The sequence below is a fragment of the Arachis ipaensis genome, chromosome B9, assembly GCF_059453495.1.
Source record: "Arachis ipaensis isolate K30076 ecotype BB chromosome B9, ASM5945349v1, whole genome shotgun sequence".
NCBI classification, from domain to species: Eukaryota; Viridiplantae; Streptophyta; class Magnoliopsida; order Fabales; family Fabaceae; genus Arachis; species Arachis ipaensis.
In genome coordinates this window covers 3,730,870-3,757,137 of record NC_142444.1, presented here as the reverse complement: position 1 = coordinate 3,757,137, position 26,268 = coordinate 3,730,870, and the positions used below count along the sequence as shown (strand labels likewise).

Below are 26,268 nucleotides of genomic sequence, written 5' to 3'. Positions count from 1 at the left end.
GTGATTTTGAAAGAATTTTCATAGTTTGATTTTAGTTTTGGATTAGGTTTGGGTTCTGATTTTAGAAAGAAGTTGAAGGTAGTAAAGTAGGGGTAATTCAAAAATTTTAAAATAATTTTAACAGAGTTAACTTCAATTTTAGTGATTGGTTATTTTTGTCAAACGATACTTATCTTTTATCTTTCATGGGTACAATAACTGAATTAACTATAATTTTAACGATACTAATATTGTACCAATGAAAGATGAGTATCGTTTATAAAAAATAATCGATCGTTAAAATTAGAGTTAACTCCGTTAAAATTGTTTTAAAATTCCTGAATTACTCCTATTCTATTACCTTCAACCTTTTTCCAAAATCAGAACCCAAACCTAACCAAAACTAAAATCAAACTATGAAAGTTCTTCCAAAATCACAACTAGAATCGATACTAAAATATGGGTTCCTAATTATAATTGACTTTTAATTATACTGAGTTCTCTTATCTCTCCCACACACTCTGAATCTTTCTCTTCTCCACTACACCCCATTACGTCCTTCACCCCATTATTAGAACATCACCACCATTGTCAATAGTCTAGGGTTGGCAATATATACCCTACCCACGGGTACCCAACCTAGATCAACCCGTTCGAATAGGGTTGTCTACCCTACCCGCTACGGGTAGAGTAGAATAGGGTGCAAATTTGTCTGTGGGTAGAATATGATACGGATTTAGAGTATACCCTACCCTACTCTACCCGCACCTTTAATATATTATATAATATATATGTAAAAGTTATGTATGTAGTGAAGAAAGTGAGTCTTATTCTCATAATTTTCTTCTTATAAAAACTTAAAATAATCACTAAACTAGTTGATGATCATATTATTTGTAATTTTATGTTGGATTTATTTAAAATTTTATTGTTTTTAATTTTAATTTGAACTTAGTTTTTTATTTTCTATTTTATTAATATGTATGAAAATTAGAATGGTTGAATTTTATATTTATTTGAATTTTTTTTTTGTTTCTGCGGGTAGGGTCGGGTAGAGTAGGGTTTAGAACTTTAGAATACGGGTAGGGTTAGGGTTGAGAGATTTTCAACTCGCAGGTAGGGTAGAATAGAGTTTTAAGAAAATTTTCAACCCGCCGGTAGAGTCTAAACTCAGGGACGGATCTAAGTAGAGTGGTGTGGGGGCAAGTGCCCCCACTACAATTTGAAATTTTTTTTAGTAGTATATGATAATAATATTTATTTGCCCCCATTAGATTATTAAATTTGACCCCATAATAATTTTTTACTTAACTTTTGATACTTAATCGTCAATTTAAAAATTTTATATTAGATATTCGTTAGAATGATTAATTCTTATATTTAAACGAAATTAGTATTCTTTTTTAAAAATCAACTTAAAAGAATATTATTTATCTTCTTTTCAAATTAGCTTTAATTTTTGCGTAGCAACTATATTAATTGAAAGAACTTTTTTAACTATGAATATCAATAAGAGTCGGCTTCTAATTGTATTGGAAAGTAAATTTTTAAATAATTGTTTAGTAATATATATGGAAAGAGAGAAATTTTGATGGTAGTGTTAAAAAAAAATTACTTAATATTTTAAAAATATAAAACCTAAAAGAATAGAATTTTAAATTATATATTATTATTTAAATTACTATTTTAGTGTTTTAATTTGTATATTAGATATTTTGAAGGCTAATCATATTTTACAATAACAAAATATAATCATAACAATAATCATGTTATATGTACATAAAAAATAATTATCTGTATAAAATATATATTAAAATATAAAATACACCTTGAAAATAAGTTAAATAATATATGTATTTATACATAGATATATAGTAGTTAATAAATAATTTAATATTTAATTTTTTATATACACATATTATTTTTATTATAAAAATTATTATCATGTTATATAAAATTTGCCCCCACTATCAAAATTTTCTGAATCCGTCACTGGTCTAAACCTTACTTTATTCTATCCATTACCAGCTCTAGTCAATACTACTATAAACACAACACTTATGTGTAAGAAGCAGACAGAAAGAGAAAGAAGCAGACAGAAAAAAAGACATACAGTCGCACCACCATTATCACACTACTACTACTAACACCACTATCAACACAACACGCATACACACAAGAATCAAGGACGTGCACATACAAGAAACAGGCGCGCATACACACAAAAGAGTAAGAGAAAAAGAAGAACAACGAATTTAAAATTTTTTGAGAAATTTTAAATTTCTTTGTTGCATTTTTGAATAAGAAATGTGAACGATGTTTTATATTAGAGTGCGAAATAAGAGATAATTTTTGTTTAGAATTTCGAATACGTGTCATATTTTTTTTATTGAAAACGGTTTTTACTAGTGTTAGACCTATTTAATTGAATTTAAATGACAATAAAACTTAAATATGTAGCAAAAATATAATATGGTCGAAAGATCCAACATCAACCAAAGAAACGGCTATTGAATTATAGGCTCATTTACTCAACATTTGTACTTGTACAGTTATACCCATCGAAAATTAAAACATTTAAACCCCATTGAATGCGTGTGTGTGTACTAGTACGTTTTTTTTGGGACATGTGTGTACTAAAAGTTTAAAAGTTCGTTGAAAAAACAAAAACATGAAAAGAATGGGCTGTGCTTATTGAACTCCTTTATATATTTATAATGTTTTGGGCTAAGGCAATTTGTATTTTTATTATTCAAAATTTTAAATTTTAAATTCTAAATTTAATATTTAAGATTTAAAATTTAATTTTTATTTTATATAATTTTATTTAATTTGAATTTTAATTCTGTTTTAATACTGTTTATACCCTGGCCCAATAGTAAAGGCCCAGGTCCAAATGAAAGGCCTAATCCAAAGGATTAAGCCTCACCTGGCACCGACCTTCAACCTACGAAGTCGGCATTTGCCACGACTTGTTCTAAAGAAGTCGAGAACGAGGGTTAGCTGGTAGATAAGCATTCATTCGAATAAGTAACTGCCCCTAGAATCTCTCTAACCACTTCTGCAAACCCTATCTTAACCTCCCTAAGATAAAGGGACGGTTAACATCCTAGAAAAGCGGCACTACTTCAACGGTGGTTATTGGTTCACCACTATAAGTATCCTGACACCCCTCAGGTATCTCTAGGTCCCAATACTCTCTAGACCTGTTTTGCTCCCTTTGCTGACTTTGGCATCGGAGTGTCTTTGCAGGTACCACCCCCCTCACTTCTCACGAACAAGTCGGACGGAGCCCGTGGATCGTCAACTCACTTGCAGGCCTCCTCTTTCATACGTTTGGGCCAACCAATACCGACCAGCCCATTAATCTCCGGTTACCCATCGTAACATTGGCGCCGTTGTCGGGGAACCGAGAGATCAACCAGTGATGGCAGACAGATCCCCTGAGGAGGGTCATGTGGAGACAGATTCCGAACAAGAGAATCTGGACACCGGAAATAATGACGTGGACATAACCCTCCACCAGGGAACTAACGATCAACACAGAGAGGGTACCTCCGGAGTCAAAACTCCGAAGGTGAATTCCTCAGAAGGGCGCAATTCGGAGAAGGACGGACAGTCCCACGCAACTGAACTTATGGGATTAGTCTATGTCCACCAAAGTCGCCTGGAACAGCTAGAACAGGAATGAGAGCGACAAAGGAAGATAGAAAAGCACCTAAAAGAGGAGATGGATCGACGAAAATAGTTAGAGAAGAAACTCTTAAAGTTAGAATCCTCCCTCAAAGGTCGGAACTCCCATGACGATAGAGAAGAGTCGCCCCCAGGAGGGGAAGATCCTTTTAGTGAGGACATAATGAGGGCAAAAGTTCCAAGAAACTTTAAAAGCCCCGATATGGACCTCTATGACGGAACCACAGATCCGAAGCATTATTTAAGCAACTTTAAAAGTCGGATGTACCTGGCTGATGCTTCTGATGCTACGCGATGCAAAGCTTTCCCGACAACCTTGTCGAAAGCGGCGATGAAGTGGTTCGACAGCCTCCCCCCAAGGTCGGTCACCAGTTTTGAAGACCTCTCAAGGAAGTTCTTGATGAGGTTCTCTATCCAGAAAGACAAAGTAAAACATGCGCCAAGTCTCCTGGGGATAAAGCAGGAGGTCGGAGAATCCTTACGAACCTATATGGAAAGGTTCAACAAAGCATGTTTAGAAAGCCAAGACCTGCCCACCGAGGCAGTCATAATGGGGTTAGTCAATGGGCTTAGAGAAGGTCCCTTCTCACAGTCCATATCAAAAAGACACCCCACCTCCTTAAGTGATGTACAGGAAAGAGCTGAAAAGTACATCAACATGGAGGAGAACGCTAGGCTGAGAGATTCGAGTTGGCGACCTGGGCATCTCCCCTCAACAAAAGAGAGAGAGAGGGAACCCAAAAAGAAGGAAGAACTCGGTCTCGATAGACCAAGAAAATATCACTCTTATACTCCTCTAAAAGTTTCCATAGTGGATGTATACAGAGAGATTTGCAATACCGAAAGACTGCCTCCTCCCAGACCGATTAAAAATAAAAAAGGAGGGAGTCACAGCGACTACTGTGAGTACCATAAAATATATGGTCACTCGACAAATGACTGTTACGACCTTAAAAATGTGATAGAAAAACTGGCTAGAGAAGGTCAGCTCGACAGATATCTCATAGAAAGGTTGGACGGTCATGGGAAGAGAAAGCGAGACGATATGGATAGAAGAGACCCACCACCGCAGACCCCGGAGAGACATATACATATGATCTCAGGAGGATTTGCGGGAGGGGGACTCACCAAATCCTCTCGCAAAAGACATCTCAAGCGAGTCTACCAGGTCGGAGGAGAGTCTTCCGACCTTCCCACCATTTCATTCACAAGAGAAGATGGGCAAGGAATAATCCCTGGGCACGATGACCTAGTGGTAATTACTATGATCCTAGCCAATGCCCATCTCCATAGAACCCTAGTAGACCAAGGAAGCTAAGCGGACATCCTTTTCAAGCCCGCTTTTGACAAACTAGGGTTGGATGAGAAAGAATTAAGAGCCTACCCCGACACCTTGTACGGACTAGGCGACACGCTGATAAAACCACTGGGATTTTTGCCCCTCCACACCACTTTTGGAAAAGGGAAAAAATCCAAGACTCTGAGTGTAGACTTCATAGTCATCGACGTAGGGTCAGCATATAATGCTTTAATCGGCAGAGCTACCCTTAATCGACTCGGAGCAGTGGTATCCACTCCCCACCTTTGCATGAAATTCCCAACCTCAGCGGGAATAGCAACGGTGAGGGGAGATCAGAAATTGGCAAGGAAATGCTACAATGAAAGCCTGAATCTGAGAGGAAAAAGCAGAGAAGTCCACACCATAGAGCTCGGCGGCGCAAGGGCCCGAGAAGAGCTGCGACCACAGCCGGGAGGAAAAACTGAGGAAATACAGGTCGGCAAAGAGGAAGGAAAAAACACCAACATAGGAGCCAACCTAGGGGAAGCCCTAAAGCAAGGGTTGATTAAGCTCCTAAGAGACAATTCCGACCTCTTTGCCTGGAAAGCCTCCGACATGCCCGGGATAGACCCCGAGCTTATGTCCCACAAGCTCTCGGTATACCCAGGGTCCCGACCTGTGCAACAGAAAAGGCGTAAGCTCGGCCCAGAACGAGCTCTAGTAGTGGAAGAGCAAGTGCAAGCACTCCTAGAAGCCGGCTTCATCAGAGAAGTTAAATATTCAACATGGCTAGCCAATGTAGTGCTAGTCAAAAAGCAAAATGGCAAATGGAGAATGTGTGTCGACTACACCGACCTAAATAAGGCATGTCCTAAGGACCCTTATCCACTCCCAAGCATTGACACCCTTGTAGACTCTAGCTCGGGGTATCAATACTTGTCATTCATGGATGCCTACTCGGGATATAACCAAATCCCGATGCATGAGCCAGACCAGGAAAAGACATCATTCATCACGCCCAGAGCTAACTTCTGCTATGTGGTCATGCCATTTGGATTGAAAAATGCAGGGGCCACGTATCAGAGGCTGATGAATAAGGTGTTCGCTCCCCACCTTGGGAGCCTAATGGAAGTTTATGTAGACGACATGCTGGTAAAAACCGAAAAAGAGGCCGACCTCTTAGCAGACCTCTCGCAAGTATTTGACACCATAAGGTCACACGGGATGAGACTAAATCCCGTAAAGTGTACCTTCGCGGTGGAAGCTGGAAAATTTCTAGGGTTTATGCTGACACAAAGGGGAATCGAAGCAAATCCCGATAAGTGTAGAGCTATCTTAGAAATGAAAAACCTGACTTGCTTAAGAGAGGTCCAGCAGCTAAACGGCCGACTTGCAGCCCTCTCCAGATTCTTGACAGGATCAGCACTAAAATCCCTTCCACTGTTCTCCTTATTGAGAAAGGGATGTCAATTCGAGTGGACTCCTGAATGCGAAGAGGCGTTCCAGGAATTCAAAAGATTCTTGAGTCAACCTCCAATCTTGACCCGACCTGTAGCTGGAGAAGACCTCGTCCTATACTTATCTATAGCAGACAAGGCTGTCGCATCAGCCTTGATAAGAGAAGATGAGGTCGGACAGCACCTAGTGTATTTCATCAGCAAAGTTCTACAAGGCCCCGAACTAAGGTACCACAAACTAGAGAAGTTTGCCTACTCCTTAGTAGTAGCCTCACGAAGGCTACGGCCTTACTTCCAAGCTCACACAATAAGAGTCCGCACGAACCAACCCATGAAGCAAATCCTCCAAAAGACGGATGTTGCAGGGAGAATGGTTCAATGGACAATAGAACTCTCCGAGTTCGACTTGAGGTATGAAACTCGGACGGCAATTAAAGCCCAGTGCCTCACCGACTTTTTAGCAGAATACGCAGGAGATCAAGAGGAAAAGCCAACTACATGGGAACTCTATGTAGATGGATCCTCAAACAAAACAGGAAGCGGTGCAGGCATAATATTGGTGGATGAAAGAGGAACCTAAATAGAGGTTTCCCTCAAGTTTATATTTCCAGCTTCAAATAATCAGGCAGAGTATGAGGCCCTGATTGCTGGATTGAAGCTAGCAGAAGAAGTCGGTGCTACAAAGATGATGATATACAGCGACTCACAAGTGGTGACCTCCCAGGTAAGTGGAGAGTATCAGGCAAAGGACCCCAATATGAAGAGGTACTTGGAAAAAATTCTGGAACACCTTGGGCACTTTGCAGAAACCGAGGTCAAACATATAACTCGGGATCTGAATAGCAGAGCAGACGCCCTATCCAAGTTAGCAAGTACCAAGCCAGGAGGGAATAACAGAAGCCTGATCCAGGAAACTCTCCAGGAACCCTCCGTGGTAAAGACAGAGGAAACGCAAGTGATCCTTGAGGTAGCCGGATTAAACCTCGGATGGATGAACCCCTTGATCGAATACATGAAATTCGACATCCTCCCCGGGGAAGAAAAAGAGACTAAGAAAATCCGGAGGGAAGCACAACACTACACCTTGGTGAAAAATACTCTCTACAGAAGGGGGATATCAACACCATTGTTAAAGTGCGTACCGACCTCGAGAACCACCGACGTATTAGAGGAAGTTCACGGCGGGATCTGCGGAAATCATCTCGGAGCAAGATCACTAGCCAGGAAAGTGATCCGAACGGGATTCTACTGGCCGACCTTATAGAAAGATGCCACAGAATTCGTGAAAAAGTGTCAACCATGCCAGATGCATGCAAATTTCCATGTGGCTCCCCCGGAGGAGCTCATCAGTATCACTTCTCCATGGCCCTTTGCAAAATGGGGAATGGATTTGTTAGGTCCTTTTCCCCAGGCGCCAGGACAAGTCAAATACCTGATCGTGGGAATAGATTACTTCACAAAGTGGATAGAAGCAGAACCATTGGCCACCATCACCGCTCAAAAAAGTCGGAGGTTCCTCTACAAAAATATCATCACAAGGTATGGGATACCTTATTCCATTACTACAAATAATGGAACCCAGTTCACCGACTCTACCTTCAGAAACCTAGTAGCCAGTATGAAAATCAAACACCAGTTCACCTCGGTGGAACATCCACAAGCCAATGGACAAGCCGAGGCAGCCAACAAAGTCATACTGGCAGGACTGAAGAAAAGACTACAAGAAGCAAAGGGAGCCTGGACGGAAGAGCTCCCACAAGTGCTATGGGCTTACAGGACAACCCCCCAATCCGCCACTAGAGAAACGCCCTTCCGACTAGTCTATAGCGTAGAAGCCATGATACCAATAGAAATAAGTGAACAAAGCCCAAGGGTGATCCTCCATGACGAGATCGGGAACATACAGGGGCACAAGGAGGAGCTCGATTTGCTCTCCGAAGTCCGTGAAGAAGCCCAGATAAGGGAAGCAGCGTTGAAGCAAAGGATGACTACAAGGTACAACAAAAAAGTCATTCGAAGAACCTTCGCCCCGAACGACTTGGTCTTGATCAGAAACGACATTGGGGTCAACAAATCGGGAGAAGAAAAACTCGCCGCCAATTGGAAGGGACCATACAAAATCAATGAGGTATTAGGAAAAGGTTATTATAAGGTGACCGACCTGAACGGCACCGAGTTACCAAGGTCGTGGCATGCTTGTAATATGAAAAGGTACTACAGTTAAAAGCGAACTCTACTCCCTGATGTACTCTTTTCCCAACTTCATGATTTTTTCCCGAAAGTAAAGGGTTTTTTCTGGAGTAGGGTTTTTAACGAGGCATCATAGTAGAGGCTAAGGGAAAATAGGCTGTCAAAAACCCTTAGTAGCAAAAAGGTACCTCCCCAATAAATAAAGATCTTTTCCAATATCTCTTATAAATTCCTTTTTGCTTTTTAAGTCTTTCTACGAAATGCACCGACTTAAGCTCGACAAAGCGTGAAAATCCCATGAACCGACCTAGATGGTCGTCAGGATAAAACGACGAGGTACAAGTCGGTGTAAAGAGGTTATAAAAGTTGATCGTAAGAAACTCGAAACAGCTCCGACTCATAAGTCGAAGGTAAAACCGAGTTGAAGTAAAAACGCATCACAAGAATAATCTAAGTCATAGAAACTCAATGAACCACCAAGTTGAGTATAAGGAATAGCAAAAGATATTGAAAAACCTAGGAAAAAGCTTAAAAGCTGTCTCGAAATCCTTAAAGCAAAAGGGTTCAGAAAGACAGACAAGCCAAAGAAAAGGTTTTCAGAAAAAATCAAGGGGACTTCGAAAAATCAAAATCAGAAAAGCATGCACATAAAAAGGTAGCCGAAAACCCTTATACCAAAAAGGGTATTTTTTGTTAAATAAAACCCTTATCCAAAAAAAAAAAAGGGGGCAATTATAAATATTTTGTTTACGGCCTTAAAAGGCCAAAGGAAATTATCCAGTTACCACTACCACCAAACAAATATAAAAGAGTTTAAAAAAGGGGGGACCCACAGGCCGGGCCCCCATATAGCCAATAAAATTATTTTTTCAGAGGAGTAGACGGATCACCACCAGAATTGGGAAGAGCAGTAGGAGCACCATCAGGGCCAGGAAGAGAGGCAACCATAGGAGAAGGAGAGGAGGTTCCATGAGGTGTTGAGGAGCTCGGAGCATCCTTCGAACGAGGAGGAGACTCAATTATCCTCTGCCCCCGAGTCTTCAAGTCGGAATCAGAGACAGGCTTAGGAGAGGCAGGAGGATAGACTATGGCGCCATCAATAACAACCTTGTCAGGATCCAAAGGAGAAAGATCAAGGTCGGGGGCAAGGACCCTGACCTGCTCCATAAAGATCCTCCAAACCTCCTCGGCACCATCAGCGATAGAGTCCTCCAACTCGGTGTAGGCAGCTCGGGAATTCAATAGATCCTTCCTTACAACCACAAGGTCCTCGAACAAACTTTGATAACTCTCCTGTGCCTTCTTTCTCAAGCCCTCCTCCATGTTACACTGAGCTTGTAACTTGTTCCCCTTCTCCCGAAGATTATCCCTTTCCTCCTTTAGCTTGGCGACCTCCTCCTTCAACCCCTTCTCAGTGTTCTGATATATGAGAAGTCTCTCCTCCAGCTCATCAACTTTCGAAGTTGAACCCAGAGAACTGAGAGGAGTCTTCTCGAACATGTCAAGAAACCTTGTGCACACCCCCGCCGCCCTGGTACTCTCCTCAGCCAGAGCAGTAAGGTGGTTCCGGACAGAAACATCATCCATGCCTATATGGACATGAGGGTAGATGTGTTTCCGGACGAATGCAGGGGCATCCGCCTTAGCCTCACCTTCAAAAGAGGAGCCAGAATCCAACACCTTGCGTTTCTTTTTCTCTGGCTCAGAAGAAAGTTGGGAGGAAAGGGGCGGCTGAGAAAGAGTTGATGAAGGGATCACGATGGGCTGGGAAGGAGTCCCCACATTCCGGGGAGGAGGGGGAGGAGGAGAGATAATCGCCCTGGCGCCGCCAGACCTAGCACGAGACCTTGCCTTGGCTTCCTGAACCCTCTGGTAAGATTCTTGAGCGTTTTTCTTCGCCATCTCTACAAAAACAAATCGGTAGCTAAAAGTCAGACAAGTCGGTAAGAGAAATCGCAAGTCGGAAACAAATGAGAAAAGCAAAAAGCTACCTAATTGTGACTGGACAAAAGTCGGTGACTCCTGGAGAAATTTTTTAGTATCCAAGTATGGGGCCCTCCCCCACACATCTCGGAAGAACCCTACAATGGCCGCCTCCACTTCGTCCAGGTCGTTCAGACCATATTTCTCACAGGGGGAGGCCTCCAACCAGTATAGAGGAAAGCGAGGAGAAGCACTCTCATCCAAGAAAAAGGGGTGGTGACCCTCTACTGCTTGAACTTTGAAAAAATAGTTTTTGAAGTCATGAAAGGACTCATCAAAAAGGGTGAAAACTCTCCGACCTTGTATGGCTCGGAAAGGCACCCACTGTTGCTTATTATTCAGCCCACTGAAGGGCTTGGTCATATGGAAGAGATAGAAGAAAATCCTCAGAGAAGTCGGGAACTCCAAGGCCTGGCTAATGAATTGGTAAATTTTCAAAAAACCCCAAGAGTTGGGGTGAAGCTGAGTGGGAGCAACTCGACAGTGACGCAGCACAGACATCTCAAAATCTGAGAGTGGAAGAAAAACACCCAAACGGGTGACCATGCACTCGTACATAAAGAAAAAATGAGGGGCCGCTCCGTTGGCCCTCCCGAAGCAAATCCGGTCTTCTGGACCGGGGACTACCAACTCATACTTCGGCTCATCCTCCTCAGAAGTACAAATTCTGTGGCGAGTACGAAGGTGGGTGATAAACTCGGTATCGACCGAAGGTTCCTCTCCTAAAACTGTGACATCAACCCACTGGGAAAGAATATCTACGGAAGCCATTTCTTTTCCTAAAAGGGTGAGAAAAAACCTACAAGGGAAAAAGAAAAAGGAAAATCAAAAAACACGGTCTCTAAAGGAAGAATGCGAAACCAAACAGAAGTCTACAAACCAACCTATCTATCTACAAAATAAAGGCATGCAAATAGAAAGCATATCACAGAAGGAGAAAAAGCTAACCTTTATCTGAAAAACGAGGATTAAAGGAAGTAAAAGCCTTCGAATACAAGAATGCAGCACGAACAGGGGAAGAAGAAATTTGAAAAATCGCAGAAACGAAACAACGAAAGAGAGGGAAAGTATTTATAAACATGCTAGGGGCACAAGGGTAAAAGCAGGGCAGTCATTAATAAGAATGCACCGTTACCAAGACCATCAATCCCTACGCATATCCCTAACGGACGCGACGTAACTGTCAGAACCAAAAGGTCACGAAAAGTCACGTCGGTTTCAGACCATCACATCGGTCCTCCAACAAGTCGGCTACGATCCCGAGCAAAATACTCGAACCCAAAACTTGAAAAGAAATTGGGCTCAAGTAGGGGCACTGTTCATACCCTGGCCCAATAGTAAGGGCCCAGGTCCAAATGAAAGGCCTAATCCAAAGGATTAAGCCTCACCCGGCACCGACCTTCAACCTACAAAGTCGGCATTCGCCACGACTTGTTCTAAAGAAGTCGGGAACGAGGGTTAGCTGGTAGATAAGCATTCATTCGAATAAGTAACTGCCCCTAGAATCTCTCTAACCACTTCTGCAAACCCTATCTTAACCTCCCTAAGATAAAGGGACGGTTAACATCCTAGAAAAGCGGCACTACTTCAACGGTGGTTATTGGTTCACCACTATAAGTATCCTGACACCCCTCAGGTATCTCTAGGTCCCAATACTCTCTAGACCTGTTTTGCTCCCTTTGCTGACTTTGACATCGGAGTGTCTTTGCAGGTACCACCCTCCTCACTTCTCACGAACAAGTCGGATGGAGCCCGTGGATCGTCAACCCACTTGCAGGCCTCCTCTTTCATACGTTTGGGCCAACCAATACCGACCAGCCCATTAATCTCCGGTTACCCATCGTAACAAATACCATAAGACTTTCATAAAAATTCTCGTAGAATCGAGAATGAAGTTTTCATTCTGTACATGTCAGATCATGAATATATATAATCTTTTGAGTTCACCATATTTTTATATATTTGCAATTTTAGGCCTTGTTTTACTTAGATGTTTCTATTCTTTATAAATTTGGCAGGTAAAGTAAAATTAGAAAAAATGATGTTATAAATTGATTTTTTAATTATTTTTGTACTAATTAAATTAATTTTTATACTTTATGTTACAATATCTCAATTACATATTTTTTGCAAAATTTACAACCAATTTGGATTTTTATAAATATTAGGAATCATGTTGTCTTTTTATTTTATTAAATAATAATCTATGTAATGTTAAATAAGATTAGAGATCAATTTATTAAATTATTTTTAAAAAAATACACTTTTTTATTAAAAAATTACTATTTATTATGAATGATGATAGTTAAAATATTTATATATATTGTGTTAAATAATTTATTCAAATATATTAAATTATCTAACAACTTCTTGTTTTAACTAAATATTTTATATAAGTAATGTTTTTTATCCTTTAAAAGACAAGGAAGAAGGCAAAGTGATAGGCTCATCAGTCATCACACCTTCATTAATAATCAACCATGATTACCTAAAAGATTATCTCAATCTCTCAACATCTAAACAAAAATTAAGAAGGTCATTAATGCCGTGTTTCCTCCTAACCCAACTAACTCCAAAGTCTTCTTTCCCACTTAGCTAGTAAACCAGCCATTTTAGACTCAGTTGTATAGTGTGTGCAAAGTAAATATTCTTTTCTGGACCCAAAATCGAACCTTCTATACATCTCGTGACTCGCTTCTGACTCACCACCGACTCACTCACTCATTCCCTCCCTCCTTCGAATTTTCTCGAACCTACCACAAAACTCTCTCTCAACTTCCAATAAATCAACCGACAACATTCCTTCTCGCTTCCCAACGGAACCAAACAACTCCTTAACACAATTCAATTCATTTCCGCATTTTCACAAACACGTTCCCTGCAATGGCCGAAGATGGCACCGTAACTCTCTACAACACCACCGTCATCACTGATCCGAAGCACAACCCGTACTCCTTCAAGGTTGGAGTCGCCCAGACTCTTCGCGGCGGAGCCATTCTCCATGTCTCCACCGTCGAACAAGCCAAGATCGCCGAACGAGCTGGCGCATGCGCCGTCGTTGTGTCCGAGTCGCCGTCGCGAGGTGCCGGTGGCATTCTCCGCATGACGGATCCTTCGCTCGTCAAGGATATCAAGCGCGCCGTCTCGATCCCCGTCCTCGCTCGTGCTCGCGTCGGCCATTTCGTCGAGGCTCAGATCCTTGAAGCCATTGGCGTTGATTACGTTGACGAGAGCGAAGCTCTCGCCGTCGCCGATGAGCAAAACCACATCAACAAGCACAATTTCAGGTGAGACAAATTAACTGAATTTAGTTACCAAATTATAACTAAGTTTGTTCATAACAGATTTGAGCTAGGTTATTACATTATGCATGATTTATTTAGATCTAGAAAACCTTAATTATACTCGAGAGTTTGAGAATTAGTCTCATTTCTCACTGAATTCAAGTTTGATTCTATTTAGCTCAGTTCCACCCTCAGCTAACCGAAAAGATGAACTAACTAATATATTTTATCTACTTGTGGCAGGTGGCATAACTAACTAGCAGTTATAACTTATTATAGTTGTTAATTGTTAGGTGTTCTTAGCGGAATTAAAGAATTTGAAATTGTTGATTGAATAGGTTGCTCTGCTGAGTTATGTCTCAGAAAACTCAAGTTGTTTTAACTGTAGCTAATCAGCTAACTAATTGAGCTTCTCAAATCTTGAATTATTCTAGAGCATGAAAACTAGTTTTTAGTTCAATTTTTAAGCAGATGTTGTGCTGAGTATGTTATGCACTCTTTTGATCTCATTTGTTACTAAGAAAGACATTTAGGTTACTGAGTTAGCATTGAAGTTGGGATCAACGTATCATTATTAAGCTTAATGAGTTTTGCGCATAATTAAGTTCGCTTCCTTAATAGAAATAAAAACCATTCTATATACTTATGATGTAACTGGCATAACTAACTGGAAGTTTTATCCAAATGTAATGTTAGGTGCCCTTTTATTTGCGGTGCACGGAACCTGGGAGAAGCATTGAGGAGGGTGAGGGAGGGCGCAGCAATGGTGAGGACTCAAGGGGATTTGACAGGTTCTGGGAATGTTGCAGAGGTTGTGAAGAACGTGAGGTCTGTGATGGGGGACATAAGGATTCTTACTAACATGGATGACGACGAGGTTTTTGCATTCTCGAAGAAGATTGAGGCACCTTACGACCTTGTGGCGCAGACAAAGCAGATGGGTAGGCTTCCAGTGGTGCATTTCGCAGCTGGAGGGATTGTGACCCCTGCAGATGCAGCATTGATGATGCAGCTGGGTTGTGATGGGGTGTTTGTAGGGTCTGAGATTTTCCAATTTGAGGATCCTTACAAGAGAGTTCGGGGGATAGTTCAGGCTGTTAGGCACTACAATGATCTTCATGTGTTGGTTGAGACTAGCTGTGGCTTGACTCGGGCTATGGCTGATCTTAATCTTAATGGAGACAGGATTGAGGATTGAGCCATTTGATTGATGGTGCCTAATGATTGAATCCGTGTATTGAAATGTATCGTTCACTTTTTTCTGGTATAGAACTATAGATATAAATTTGTATCAATGATGAGAACTATGTAACAGCAGTTAAGCGTATATCATATATAATCATTTAGGTCTATTTTGTCATCGTACATGAAATGTGCTGCTTTTTGTTTTGGTGCCTCTGTTGTTCTTGATCTTAATCATTTGATCTTATTCTAGTTGCCTTGAATTTGAGTTGCCGAGATAAATTAGAACTATTTCAGTATTGATCCTTTCTGTGTGGAATTCGTCCATTTTATTCCATTATCCCAAGTTAATTCGTCCATTTTGTTTCATTATCTCAAGTTCTCAACACATACGATCTTTGCTCATGTATTGTTCTTCTGAATGCACTATTATGTATTGTTCTTCAGTGTTGAATATCAGATTAGAGATATAGGCTTTATATAAGTTATTCTGTTTTGATATAGTTTCCGTCTTTAGATATCTAATTCTGTTGTATTTCCTAGTATTAAGGGATCTGATTCTATACCTATGTATATATATATATTGACGTTGAGAGATGATTCTCTCAAGGAATTCATCCAAAACACAATCCTTGTCTCTCTATTCGTGTATTTCAAGCTGGTATCAGAGCGGGTTCCGACCCGGCTCTAGTTTCTATTTGTTTTTCTTCTTTTCCGGCTGCAATCTCTCAGCCGTGTTCCCTTTTCCCACCAGCTGACACTATCAGCTGTGTCTCTTCGTCAGAAACTGTTTTTCCGGCTGTTTCTGAGTGTCTGCCATCATGTCTTCTGAGGTAACCCCCGACACCAACTCCAATGGTGGCAAACCGGCTGTTCTAACATCTGTCGTTTCTGGAACTGCTATAATGACTTTTGAAAAATTGATGGGTGCCAAAAATTACCTTTCTTGGGCTGATTCTGTGGAACTTTGGTTTATGGGCCAAGGCTATGAAGACCACCTTACTAAATTTGTTGATGATGTTCGCGCCGCTGACAAAACCACTTGGAAGAAGATTGATGCCCAGCTATGTAACCTTATGTGGCAGACCATTGATCCACCAAAGTTGACTATGTTTCGGGCTTACAAAACTTGTAAAAAGGTGTGGGATCGTGCTAAAGCTTTATACACTAATGATATTGCAAGATTTTACCATGTTGCTAAGAAGCTGTGTAGTTTACAGCTTCAAGGAACTGATATGGAATCTTATGTTGGGGCTATGGAAGCTGTCAAGGAAGAGTTTTCGACTCTCTTTCCCTATGTGTCTAATGCTGATGACCATCATGCTCAACAGGGAAAGCTGTTTTTGGTACTTACGTTACTTGGGTTGCTAGCTGAACTTGAATCTCTTCGGCAACAAATATTGGGCACCTCCCCCGTTCCTTCCTTTCAAGACGTATTTGCACGACTCTTGCATTGGCATCCTAATCTTCTTCTCAAGTGTCCTTTCAAGTGCCCACTCGCGGCGGCCGTAGAGGTCGTGGTAATAATCGTGGTAATCGTACTCGACTTAGTTGTACCTATTGCCATAGGATTGGTCATACTCAGGATAAATGTTATGCTCTCCATGGTCGTCCTACCAAGGTAGCTAATGTTGTCCAAACTAATGAGCCATCTGATGTTCACTCCGCCGCACAATCACAAGGGACATTTGTCTCTGGCAATGATTATGATGAGTTTCTCAAGTACCAAGCTTCAAAGCAGGTATCTACTCCCGTTGCTTCGGTGGCCCACTCTGGTAATTTTGTTGCTTGTATCTCTCATTCCTCTTCTCTTGGACCATGGGTCCTTGACTCAGGTGCTTCTGATCACATTTCTGGTATTTCTTCTATCCTCTCTAAACTTGAACACCCTGCATTTCTTTCTTCTATCACTTTGGCTAATGGTTCTAAAATTGGTGCTAAGGGAATAGGTCAAGCTACTCCTCTTCCTACATTACCTTTGAAATCTGTTCTTTACATGCCCAATTGTCCTTTCAATTTGATTTCTATTAGCCAACTTACTCGTTTTCTCAATTGTTCTGTTGTCTTTTTTGCTGACTCCGTCATTGTACAGGATCCAGGGACGGGACAGACGATTGGTACAGGATGTGAGTCTCAATGACTGTATCGGCTTGCCTTACCCACTACTACTGTGTCTTCTGTTGCTGCTGTTGCGTCTCCGGACGTGGTCCATTGTCGCCTGGGACATCCCAGCCTCTCGAAGTTACAAGCTATGGTCCCGAGTTTATCTCGTCTTACTACCTTAGAGTGTCAAACTTGTCATTTAGGTAAACATGTTCGTAGTTCTTTTTCAAGTCGTGTCAATACACGAGCTGCGTCTCCCTTTTCTGTTATTCATTGTGATGTATGGGGACCTATTCGGGTTACTTCTCATTCTGGTTTTCATTATTTTGTCACCTTTATTGATGACTTTTCTCGTTGCACTTGGTTATATTTAATGAAGGACAGATCTAAATTATTTGTACATTTCAAGTCTTTCTGTTCTGAAATTCAAAACCAATTCAAAACTTCAATTAAAATTTTACGAAGTGACAATGCTCGTGAGTATTTTTCAGCACCCTTTTTGTCTTACTTGTCCTCCCAAGGCATTCTACATCAGCCGTCTTGTCCTCATACCCCTCAACAGAATGGTGTGGCTGAGCATAAACATCGTCACTTGATTGAAATTGCTCGCACTCTTCTTCTCCATACTCATGTTCCCCTTAAGTTTTGGGGTGAGGCTGTTTTGACTGCATGTTATTTAATTAATCTTATGCCTTCTTCTGTTTTGCAAAATCAAGTTCCTCATTCCATTTTATTTCCTCATGAGCACATTTTTTCTCTTCCACTACGAGTCTTTGGTTGTACTTGTTTCATCCATGATCTTACCCCAGGCAAAGACAAGTTAACTGCTCGCTCTATCAAATGTGTTTTCTTAGGGTACACTCGATTTCAAAAGGGTTATCATTGTTATTCTCCAGCTCTTGATCGTTTCTTCGTGTCTGCCAATGTCATTTCTCTGCACCCGACATCACTTCACCTTCCATTACGGAGGTGCTTCCTGTTCCTTACTTAGATAGGCCTCCTATTCCCACAAAGCCTCTCCAGGTTTATCATCGCCGTCCACGGCCTGCAGTCCAAGATAACTCATCTCCTAAACCCGTGGTTGAACCGTCCTTAGATCCTTCTTCGGGAGTTAGCAGTAGTCCTCCTATTGCTCTCAGACAAGGTATACTCGTTCCACCCGTAATCCTAATCCTATTTATAATTTTTTTAGTTACCATCTTCGCACTATGCTTTTACATCCTCTTTGTCTTCTGTTTCTATACCCAAAACAACAGCAGAAGCTCTTTCACATCCAGGGTGGCGCCAAGCTATGATTGAGGAGATGTCTGCCTTACATTCTACTGGTACTTGGGATCTTGTTCTATTGCTACCGGACAAATCTACTGTGGGTTGTCGTTGGATCTATACTATTAAGGTCGGCTCAGACGGAACCATTGATCGATTAAAAGCTCGCCTTGTGGCTAAGGGCTACACTCAAATCTTTGGTTTGGAATATGGTGATACCTTCTCTCCTGTTGCGAAGATGGCCTCTGTTCGTCTTTTTCTTTCTATGGCTGCCATTCGCCATTGGCCTCTTCATCAACTTGATATTAAAAATGCTTTCTTACATGGTGATCTCGAGGAGGAAGTATACATGGAGCAACCTCCCGGGTTTGTTGCTCAGGGGGAGTCTTCCGGCTTAGTATGTCATTTACGCTGATCTTTATATGGCTTGAAACAATCCCCTCGAGCTTGGTTTGATCGCTTTAGTGCTGTTATTTCTAAATTTAGCATGATTCAGAGTGAAGCAGATCATTCAGTTTTCTCCCGTCATTCTTCCTCCATGATCTCCATATATTTGGTTGTTTATGTGGATGATATTGTCATTACTGGAGATGATCATGAGGGAATCACTCAGTTAAAACAACACTTGTTTGATCACTTTCAGACTAAGGATATAGGGAAGTTAAAATATTTTCTAGGAATTGAAGTGGCACAATCTAATGCTGGGATCTGTATCTCACAGAGAAAATATGCTCTGGATATTCTTGAAGAAACTGGAATGTTGGATTCTAGACCTGTAAATACACCAATGGATCCCAACACAAAACTTAGTCCAGATCAAGGAGAACCTCTTGCAGATCCTGGTAGATATCGCAGATTAATTGGCCAATTGAATTATTTGACAGTCACTCGGCCAGATATTTCATTTGCCACAAGTATCCTAAGTCAGTTTCTTGACTCCCCATGCGATAGTCATTGGGACGCAGCTGTTAGAGTCCTTAGATATATCAAAGGTGCTCCAGGAAAAGGTTTGTTGTATGAAGATAAATGACATAACTAGATTGTTGGGTATATTGATGCAGATTGGGCAGGATCTCCATCTGATAGACGTTCTACATCTGGTTATTGTGTTTTTATTGGTGGAAACATGATATCTTGGAAGAGTAAGAAGCAAAATGTTGTAGCAAGATCTAGTGCGGAAGCTGAATATAGAGCTATGGCACTTGCCACATGTGAACTTATATGGTTGAAGCAATTAGTTAAGGAACTTAAGTTTTGTGAGCCGAGTAAGATGGAACTGGTGTGCGATAATCAAGCTGCCTTACATATTGCTTCCAACCCTGTGTTTCATGAACGGACCAAGCACATAGAAATTGATTGCCATTTCATAAGGGAGAAGTTGCAAAGTGGGGAAATAGTAACAGCCTTTGTCAACTCCAATGATCAACTTGCAGATATTTTCACCAAAGCTCTCCGGAGTCCTCGGATACAATACATATGTAACAAGCTTGGTGCATATGATTTATATGCTCCAGCTTAAGGGGGAGTGTTGAATATCATATTAGAGATACAGGCTTTATATAAGTTATTCTATTTTGATATAGTTTCCGTCTTTAGATATCTGATTCTGTTGTATCTCCTAGTATTAAGAGATCTGATTCTGTACTTATATATATATATATATATATATATATTGACGCTGAGAGATGATTCTCTCAAAGAATTCATCCAAAACACAATCTTTGTCTCACTCCATTCGTGTATTTCAAGTTTCAGAATGCCCTATTATTACTTCGTATGTGTGTTTTAGACTTTAGATGAAGAACAAGAGGAGAAGATATTTGGCACATATCCTCAAGCAATGATGATCAAATATCAATTACTGTGGAAACTAAATGTGGTAATGCTTTTCAATATCAAACCTGCATTTCAATTGTTTTATATTACATCTGTTATTCTAATGATTATATCATTCTAATGTCTCCCACGAAAACAAGGGGAGGGAGTGAATTCAATTCATTGTCTTATATAGTTTCCTGCATTTGAATATTTCCATTACTAAACAATAACCTTAGTGTTATCTCATATGCTGCAAACACAGCACCATTCACCACAAAAGCTCTAGCAACTGCAGTTCCTAGTCCACGCCATAGAACAGCATGCCCTTCTTCCTTAATACTCTTTCTAAGGCAATCAACAATGCCATTGTATTTTAAAGAATCTGGTGTTTGTGCCTGTAACCTCGTTTTCACAACATCAAAAGGGTAGCAAGAAATCCAGCTTGTTACCCCAGCTAACCCACCTGCTGTTAACATAGTTGTCAAGCTTTCTTGGCCACTTCTTCTACATCCCGGGTGAAGCTGTTCTCTTACGTATTCATATGTCCAGAAATAGATACCATGGGCAGGTGCATCTCTTATCACAGTGATGCCTAGTCCTCTGTAGATTCCTCTGAGTCCTTCCTTTCTCCATATGTTCTTGGCAACCATAACAGGACCCTTTTGGGGTTCTGTCAAGTGGTTTGCACCGCGGCGCAGTTGAAGACGAATCTTAATCAGCTCTACTGGGGAAAGAATTATGCTCTGGAGAGCACCAGTGCCAACTCCTCCTAATGCTACACCCTTATAGGAAGGAGGGTCTTTGGGAGAAACAGATTTGTCAAAAACTCTTGAGAGAACTGCATAAGTTTGGAAAACTGCAGCATTCTGTCACCAACAAACACAAGAATTTTGAGCATATGACAATTGTACTTGAAGTTGCATTAGATGTTGTGATTTGGAAATCTTGTAAAGAGATAATAAAATAAACAATGACATGACATACTTATGTCTAACATATAAATGGGGTGGATCTGGTCATCGACATCAAAGTAATTGTTAGGTAGGGGTATTTACATCGAAAAAAATTCTATGTACTGCATTTGCATATATTATCTTTGAGACAGAAATACAAAGACAATAGAAAAAATTTATGTGGTTGTGATGACAAGGATATAAACAAAATTCTCTATTCTAGAGAGAGAAAATTTATTCTCTATACTTCATTAAAAATGAAGACAGAAAATATCTATCTATTACTGTGAATTCAAATGCAGCAAGTGAGTAGATCCATTTCTGATGTGTGTGTGCTTAAAAATTGTGATAAACTTGTGTTTGTAGCACATTGCAAACTCCTACTATTTGACATGTGCATCATTGTAATGAAGTTAAAGTCACAATAAAATAAAAAGAAGAAAAAAGCCTAACGTCAAAGTTATTTTTATACAGTTCAAATAATGATTTCAATGTCTAGATTGTAAAAGATAATTTTGTAACAGCCAAAATCCCATCTAGAATCAAATACCAATAAACCTTGCATGACACATGACTATGGCCCCATGACACCTACCAACTTCAGATGTTGGCTCTATGCCTCTGTGCTTGTTCCCCACCATAGCCAAAAATGACACTAAACAAAGCAAAACTGGCCCTCGTGGAAAACGTTGGGTGGATGAACAAGAACTTTCTTGAAGCATCTCATTAATTTGACAACATGGCAAATGAACCTTTAATGGTAGTCACATTCTAGGTTCATGCTAATGTCTCAATTATGGGGTCCGAACGGATCAAAACCACTGTTCAATCTATGAATGACTAAATTGTCTCATAGTTAAATGATACATAAGAGTAAGCAAATATAAATTTAAATGTGACTTCATCGTACTACAATCGTTACTATTGAGGTGGCATGTGGTGTGTCTAAGTTGTAACCCGTGTTCATTTTCCAACCTAATGCCGTGAAGTAGTGATCTTAACCTAACCATGTTCATTGAATATTGCTTGAATTGGAGAAAAAGGTGTTTGTGAGTCACTGAGTCCTTATCCTAATGGCTCTTGATCAATTCAAAAGAAAAGAGGATTCATATGATTCTATATTCTATTGCTATCATTATACACAAAGATTATAAAAAATAAAGGCGTGAGAAAAGTGACTTTCCAAAGGGAATTGGGCACTCACATCAATGACTATTTTCCAAATGGAAATAATAAAAAAGACTATTGCACAAAAGAATATTATATCCCATGTGACCTAGACCTATTAGTTATATGCTTCTTCCATGTTGTATCTATCAGAACAAGAACAAGAGAAGATTCAGAATTATGCAATGGAGATTTTGTGTGACATAATTTTTCATATATACATGCAACCCATGTATTGATATGATGAACTTGAGAATCTGCATATTATAAAACATATGAATTTAAAGGAGAAAATATAAAACATCTCAACTCCCAATCATATCTTAATATATAAAAATAGAGAATTCCTCTCTCATTATTTAAAAGAAGGTGAATTTGATATTTATAAAGATGGCAATCAAGAATGATGAATGGTACCTGAAATGTAACAGAGGCCAAAGGTGCACCCATGCCACGGTAGAGAGAAGCTGGTCCTTCCTTAGCAATAGCATTTCTAAGAACACTGAATGCTGATGATGATGAACCACCAAAAATGTTTGAGCTTTGTTGCCTTATCCTTATTGTATCTAATGGATAACCAGATACAATTCCAGCAATCCCTCCAAACCCTCCAGCTACAAACTCTTTTCCCCAACTTGATGCAAGAAACTCTGGCCAGAAATCCATTATCTTCTTTCTTCTCTTCCTTCTTCTCTCATTCCCCAAAACATGAGAATGAGAATAAGATCAGACACTAATGTATCAGATTTCAGAAGAAACAAACACACCCCAGAAAGGAAAAACTATATATTTGTATCTATCAGGTTGTTGATGTTTCCTTCACGGATCAAATTGCACTAAAAGCTATCACTTTCGAAGGTTTTTTGCTTATTGAGCTTTCTTTTCTCTTGGTTGTGCCTATGCTTTACAAAAATGTCGGAAAATTGAACCGGCTATTCAGCTTGCTAAAATGCTCTCTTTCGTTCAAAGCTTGAATCTTTTTCTTGTTTGTGACAAACCCAGGAAGCAAAAAATATCCAAAACTGAAAACAACTCCTGATTTTTCTCAGACCTTTGTATGTTTTCCTTCGTTTTCTTCTTGTTTTTATTACTTCCTTTTCCTTTGGTTGAAAGAAGGTAGGGTAGAAAAGAGAGCTGGGAGTCTGGGACAATTCACAACCTCACTTTGATGCCGCTGTTGTAAATTATGGGCCAAAAAAGAAAAGGACAAAAGCCACCGGTTAGTATTTTGTTTGCTATATTTGAAGTGCAAAGAAAAGGCCAATGCTTTATGTTTCATGAGGAGAACCAACACGTGCCTCCCATGTGTACCAATACATGAATTACACGTGGCATGTTGTTGTCATGGATCACGGTTAATTTTGCTTTTATTGCATTCTAATGTTCACCAACTTTTTGATAACTTTATGAGGCACCCAATTGAATTTTGCATTAGTGTTCGGTCCATACAAGGTAGTAAGAGATTATTGCACGTTAATTTTATGAAAACTAGATAAATTTTTTTTTTTCATATTCTCTAATCTCTCTTCTTTTCTTACATCTCTTTAGTTGGGTGATAATATATTTTATATGAAAAAATTTTGGGTTAATATTTTTATTAAAATTTGGCTAGTATTTAACTATTAAAAAAAAGTAAATAATTTTATATTATTGGATATAATTTTATACCATTAAAAATACTAATAATAATTAATTAATAATTACAAATTATAAAATTTGTTCGCTCCTTAATACTCTTTTATTGGATAATTTTGTTAACAAATTTCTAGACAACTTATGAGCTGGTGAGAGTTCCTGGGCCCTGAGTTGCCCAAGTTGTTTGCAGAAATTTGTTATCATTTTGTGTCATGGAAAAAGCATTTTGCACACTAGCTTTGGATATTCACTTTGCATTTTTCTTTTTTTTTTTCTTCTAATTTTTTGTTGAAAGCTTAAACTCAACAAGTTTGAAAAACAAATTAAGAATTAAAAATCTTGTTTGATATCAAATATGATCAAATTAAAATGTTCATATAGCAATGTTCTTTGTGTTGGGGTTGAAATTACACTTTGTTGTACATGTTAGTGCTACATATTGATCATCATCATCAATATTTTTTAATTATATATATATATATATGTTATGAACAAGTTTGATTATTTTATAATGATAAATTTGATTATATGTTATGACAACTTTGATATTTAGGTAGTTAATTATTTTATTAGAAATATATAAATAACATGCATGAATATATACAAATATATCACTTTTAGAGATAATATTTGATTCTGTTTTGTGGTTCTTATTTAATTATTTGCTAACATTTGGCCTCAAAATATATATTCTATCTAACTATTTTGTTTTAATTGTGAGTAGTGTGTTTGAACTATAATACATGGTTTCAATTGATACTTTCACATAAAAATGAGAATAATTGTTTTTTATCATCAAATCCTTAATGCTTTAATTATTTAGATTAATCTTATCTCCAAATGATATTATAAACAAAAGTTAATACACTAGGCTGACATTATTGAATTCACTTTGAAAAGAGAAGAATGCAACTAAAAGTTGATAAGAGATGTAGAAAATTGGATGGAAAAGTGATAAGCACAAAGACTGTATGTTATAGGAAACAACATTTCAAAACCTTAAACAACTAAAAAATTGGTGTGGTTAAAATCAATTTCTCTGTTTTTTTTTTTTTTAAATTTATAATAACATATATACTTGTGGCTCCTTGAAGTGTTGGGTGCATGTGATTTTGATTATGATTTCCAAACATTGAAATTTCCTAGATTGGAATTTGGAGGCATTATGATAGTTCGTAGTGTTCAAATTGAATTGTATTACCAACACCATATAGTATTAGAATATTCTTTATTTCATGGTGACATAATCCTATTGTTCCAAACTTTATTTCAATCATGTTTTTTAGGGAAAGAGATGGGAGACTTGATTAGTGATTACTCAATCAATATAATGTGTGGGGTCCATTATGTCATATTATTAGAATGGGAAAAATAAGAGTATCTTTTGGAAAGTGAAATCCACTTGGATTTATTTGATATGCCTATCTGGTTTTGTTATGCTATTTACTTATCTACTCACATCTCAATATCTCATATAAGTCCTCGTTCATTCTTTTTCTCATGAATCTCATCAAACCCTCCTTTTGCTTTTTTCTTTTTGTTTTTGTTTTTAAAAACATTATTATTATTATTAAATAAGGAATAAATGTAACAAAAAAAATTTAAAAATTTATATTTTAGATAGATTAATTTCTAAAAAAAATATCAATAAAGTCCTCTAAAAAAATAAACGTGAATAAGTTAGTTTAAATTAAAATTTTTTGTCTTAATTATAGGGACTAATTTAAAATAATGTGTCTACATCTGTTATTTTGAAAGACTTTATTAATATTTTTTTCAAACAACTAATATATCTGATGTGTAAATTTTTAGAAATTTATTTGTTACTTTATTCTAAAAATAAATGATGTTAAAAGTAAATATAATTATGTATATTTCAAAGAAAAGGTGACATATTACTGTTATTTTATTTAAAATTATATAAAATAATTTAAGAGACTTCGTGCCTGTTTGGGCACCATTATTTTGATAAAAAAAAGATCTTTTTTCAATGAAAAAAGATCTTTTTTTATTTTTTGGTGTGTTTGACAAATTTCGAGTAGTAAAAATAAAAGCACTAGAAAAATCAGAAAAATATCTTTTTTTTGAAAGATCTTTTTTCCTTAAAAAAAAAGATGTTTTTCAGGTAATAAATAAACAAAAAGTACTTTTATATTGTTATATCCAAACATAATTGATAGATAAAAAGATGTTTTTGCATGAGATATCCAAACATAAAATTACTTTTACTTTTCCATAAGATATTTTAAAAAAAGATAACTCGACAAAAGATCTTTTCT

The 26,268-nt window shown here is 38.7% G+C and overlaps 3 protein-coding genes across 3 annotated transcripts; 2 read left to right on the top strand and 1 right to left on the bottom strand.

The window, feature by feature from the left end:
* The first annotated feature begins 13,038 nt into the window (after nt 1-13,038).
* Nucleotides 13,039-15,237, top strand: PDX1.2 (pyridoxine biosynthesis 1.2). The gene is made up of 2 exons (XM_016321167.3): nt 13,039-13,868; nt 14,562-15,237. The coding sequence occupies exons 1-2, from the start codon at nt 13,465-13,467 to the stop codon at nt 15,061-15,063; spliced, it is 906 nt and encodes a 301-aa protein (XP_016176653.1). The 5' UTR covers nt 13,039-13,464; the 3' UTR covers nt 15,064-15,237.
* A 631-nt stretch (nt 15,238-15,868) lies between these two features.
* LOC148543546 (uncharacterized) lies at nt 15,869-19,446 on the top strand. Its single transcript, XM_088498566.1, has 5 exons — nt 15,869-16,567; nt 16,633-17,173; nt 17,960-18,075; nt 18,343-18,813; nt 18,913-19,446. The coding sequence occupies exons 1-5, from the start codon at nt 15,869-15,871 to the stop codon at nt 19,444-19,446; spliced, it is 2,361 nt and encodes a 786-aa protein (XP_088354692.1).
* Nucleotides 19,447-20,291: 845 nt separating this feature from the next.
* Nucleotides 20,292-23,579, bottom strand: LOC107619361 (mitochondrial arginine transporter BAC2). Its single transcript, XM_016321628.3, has 2 exons — nt 22,772-23,579; nt 20,292-21,100 (listed from the first exon to the last, which is right to left on the bottom strand). Exons 1-2 carry the CDS (start codon nt 23,018-23,020, stop codon nt 20,420-20,422), a joined length of 930 nt encoding a protein of 309 aa, XP_016177114.1. The 5' UTR covers nt 23,021-23,579; the 3' UTR covers nt 20,292-20,419.
* Between the last annotated feature and the right edge of the window lie 2,689 nt (nt 23,580-26,268).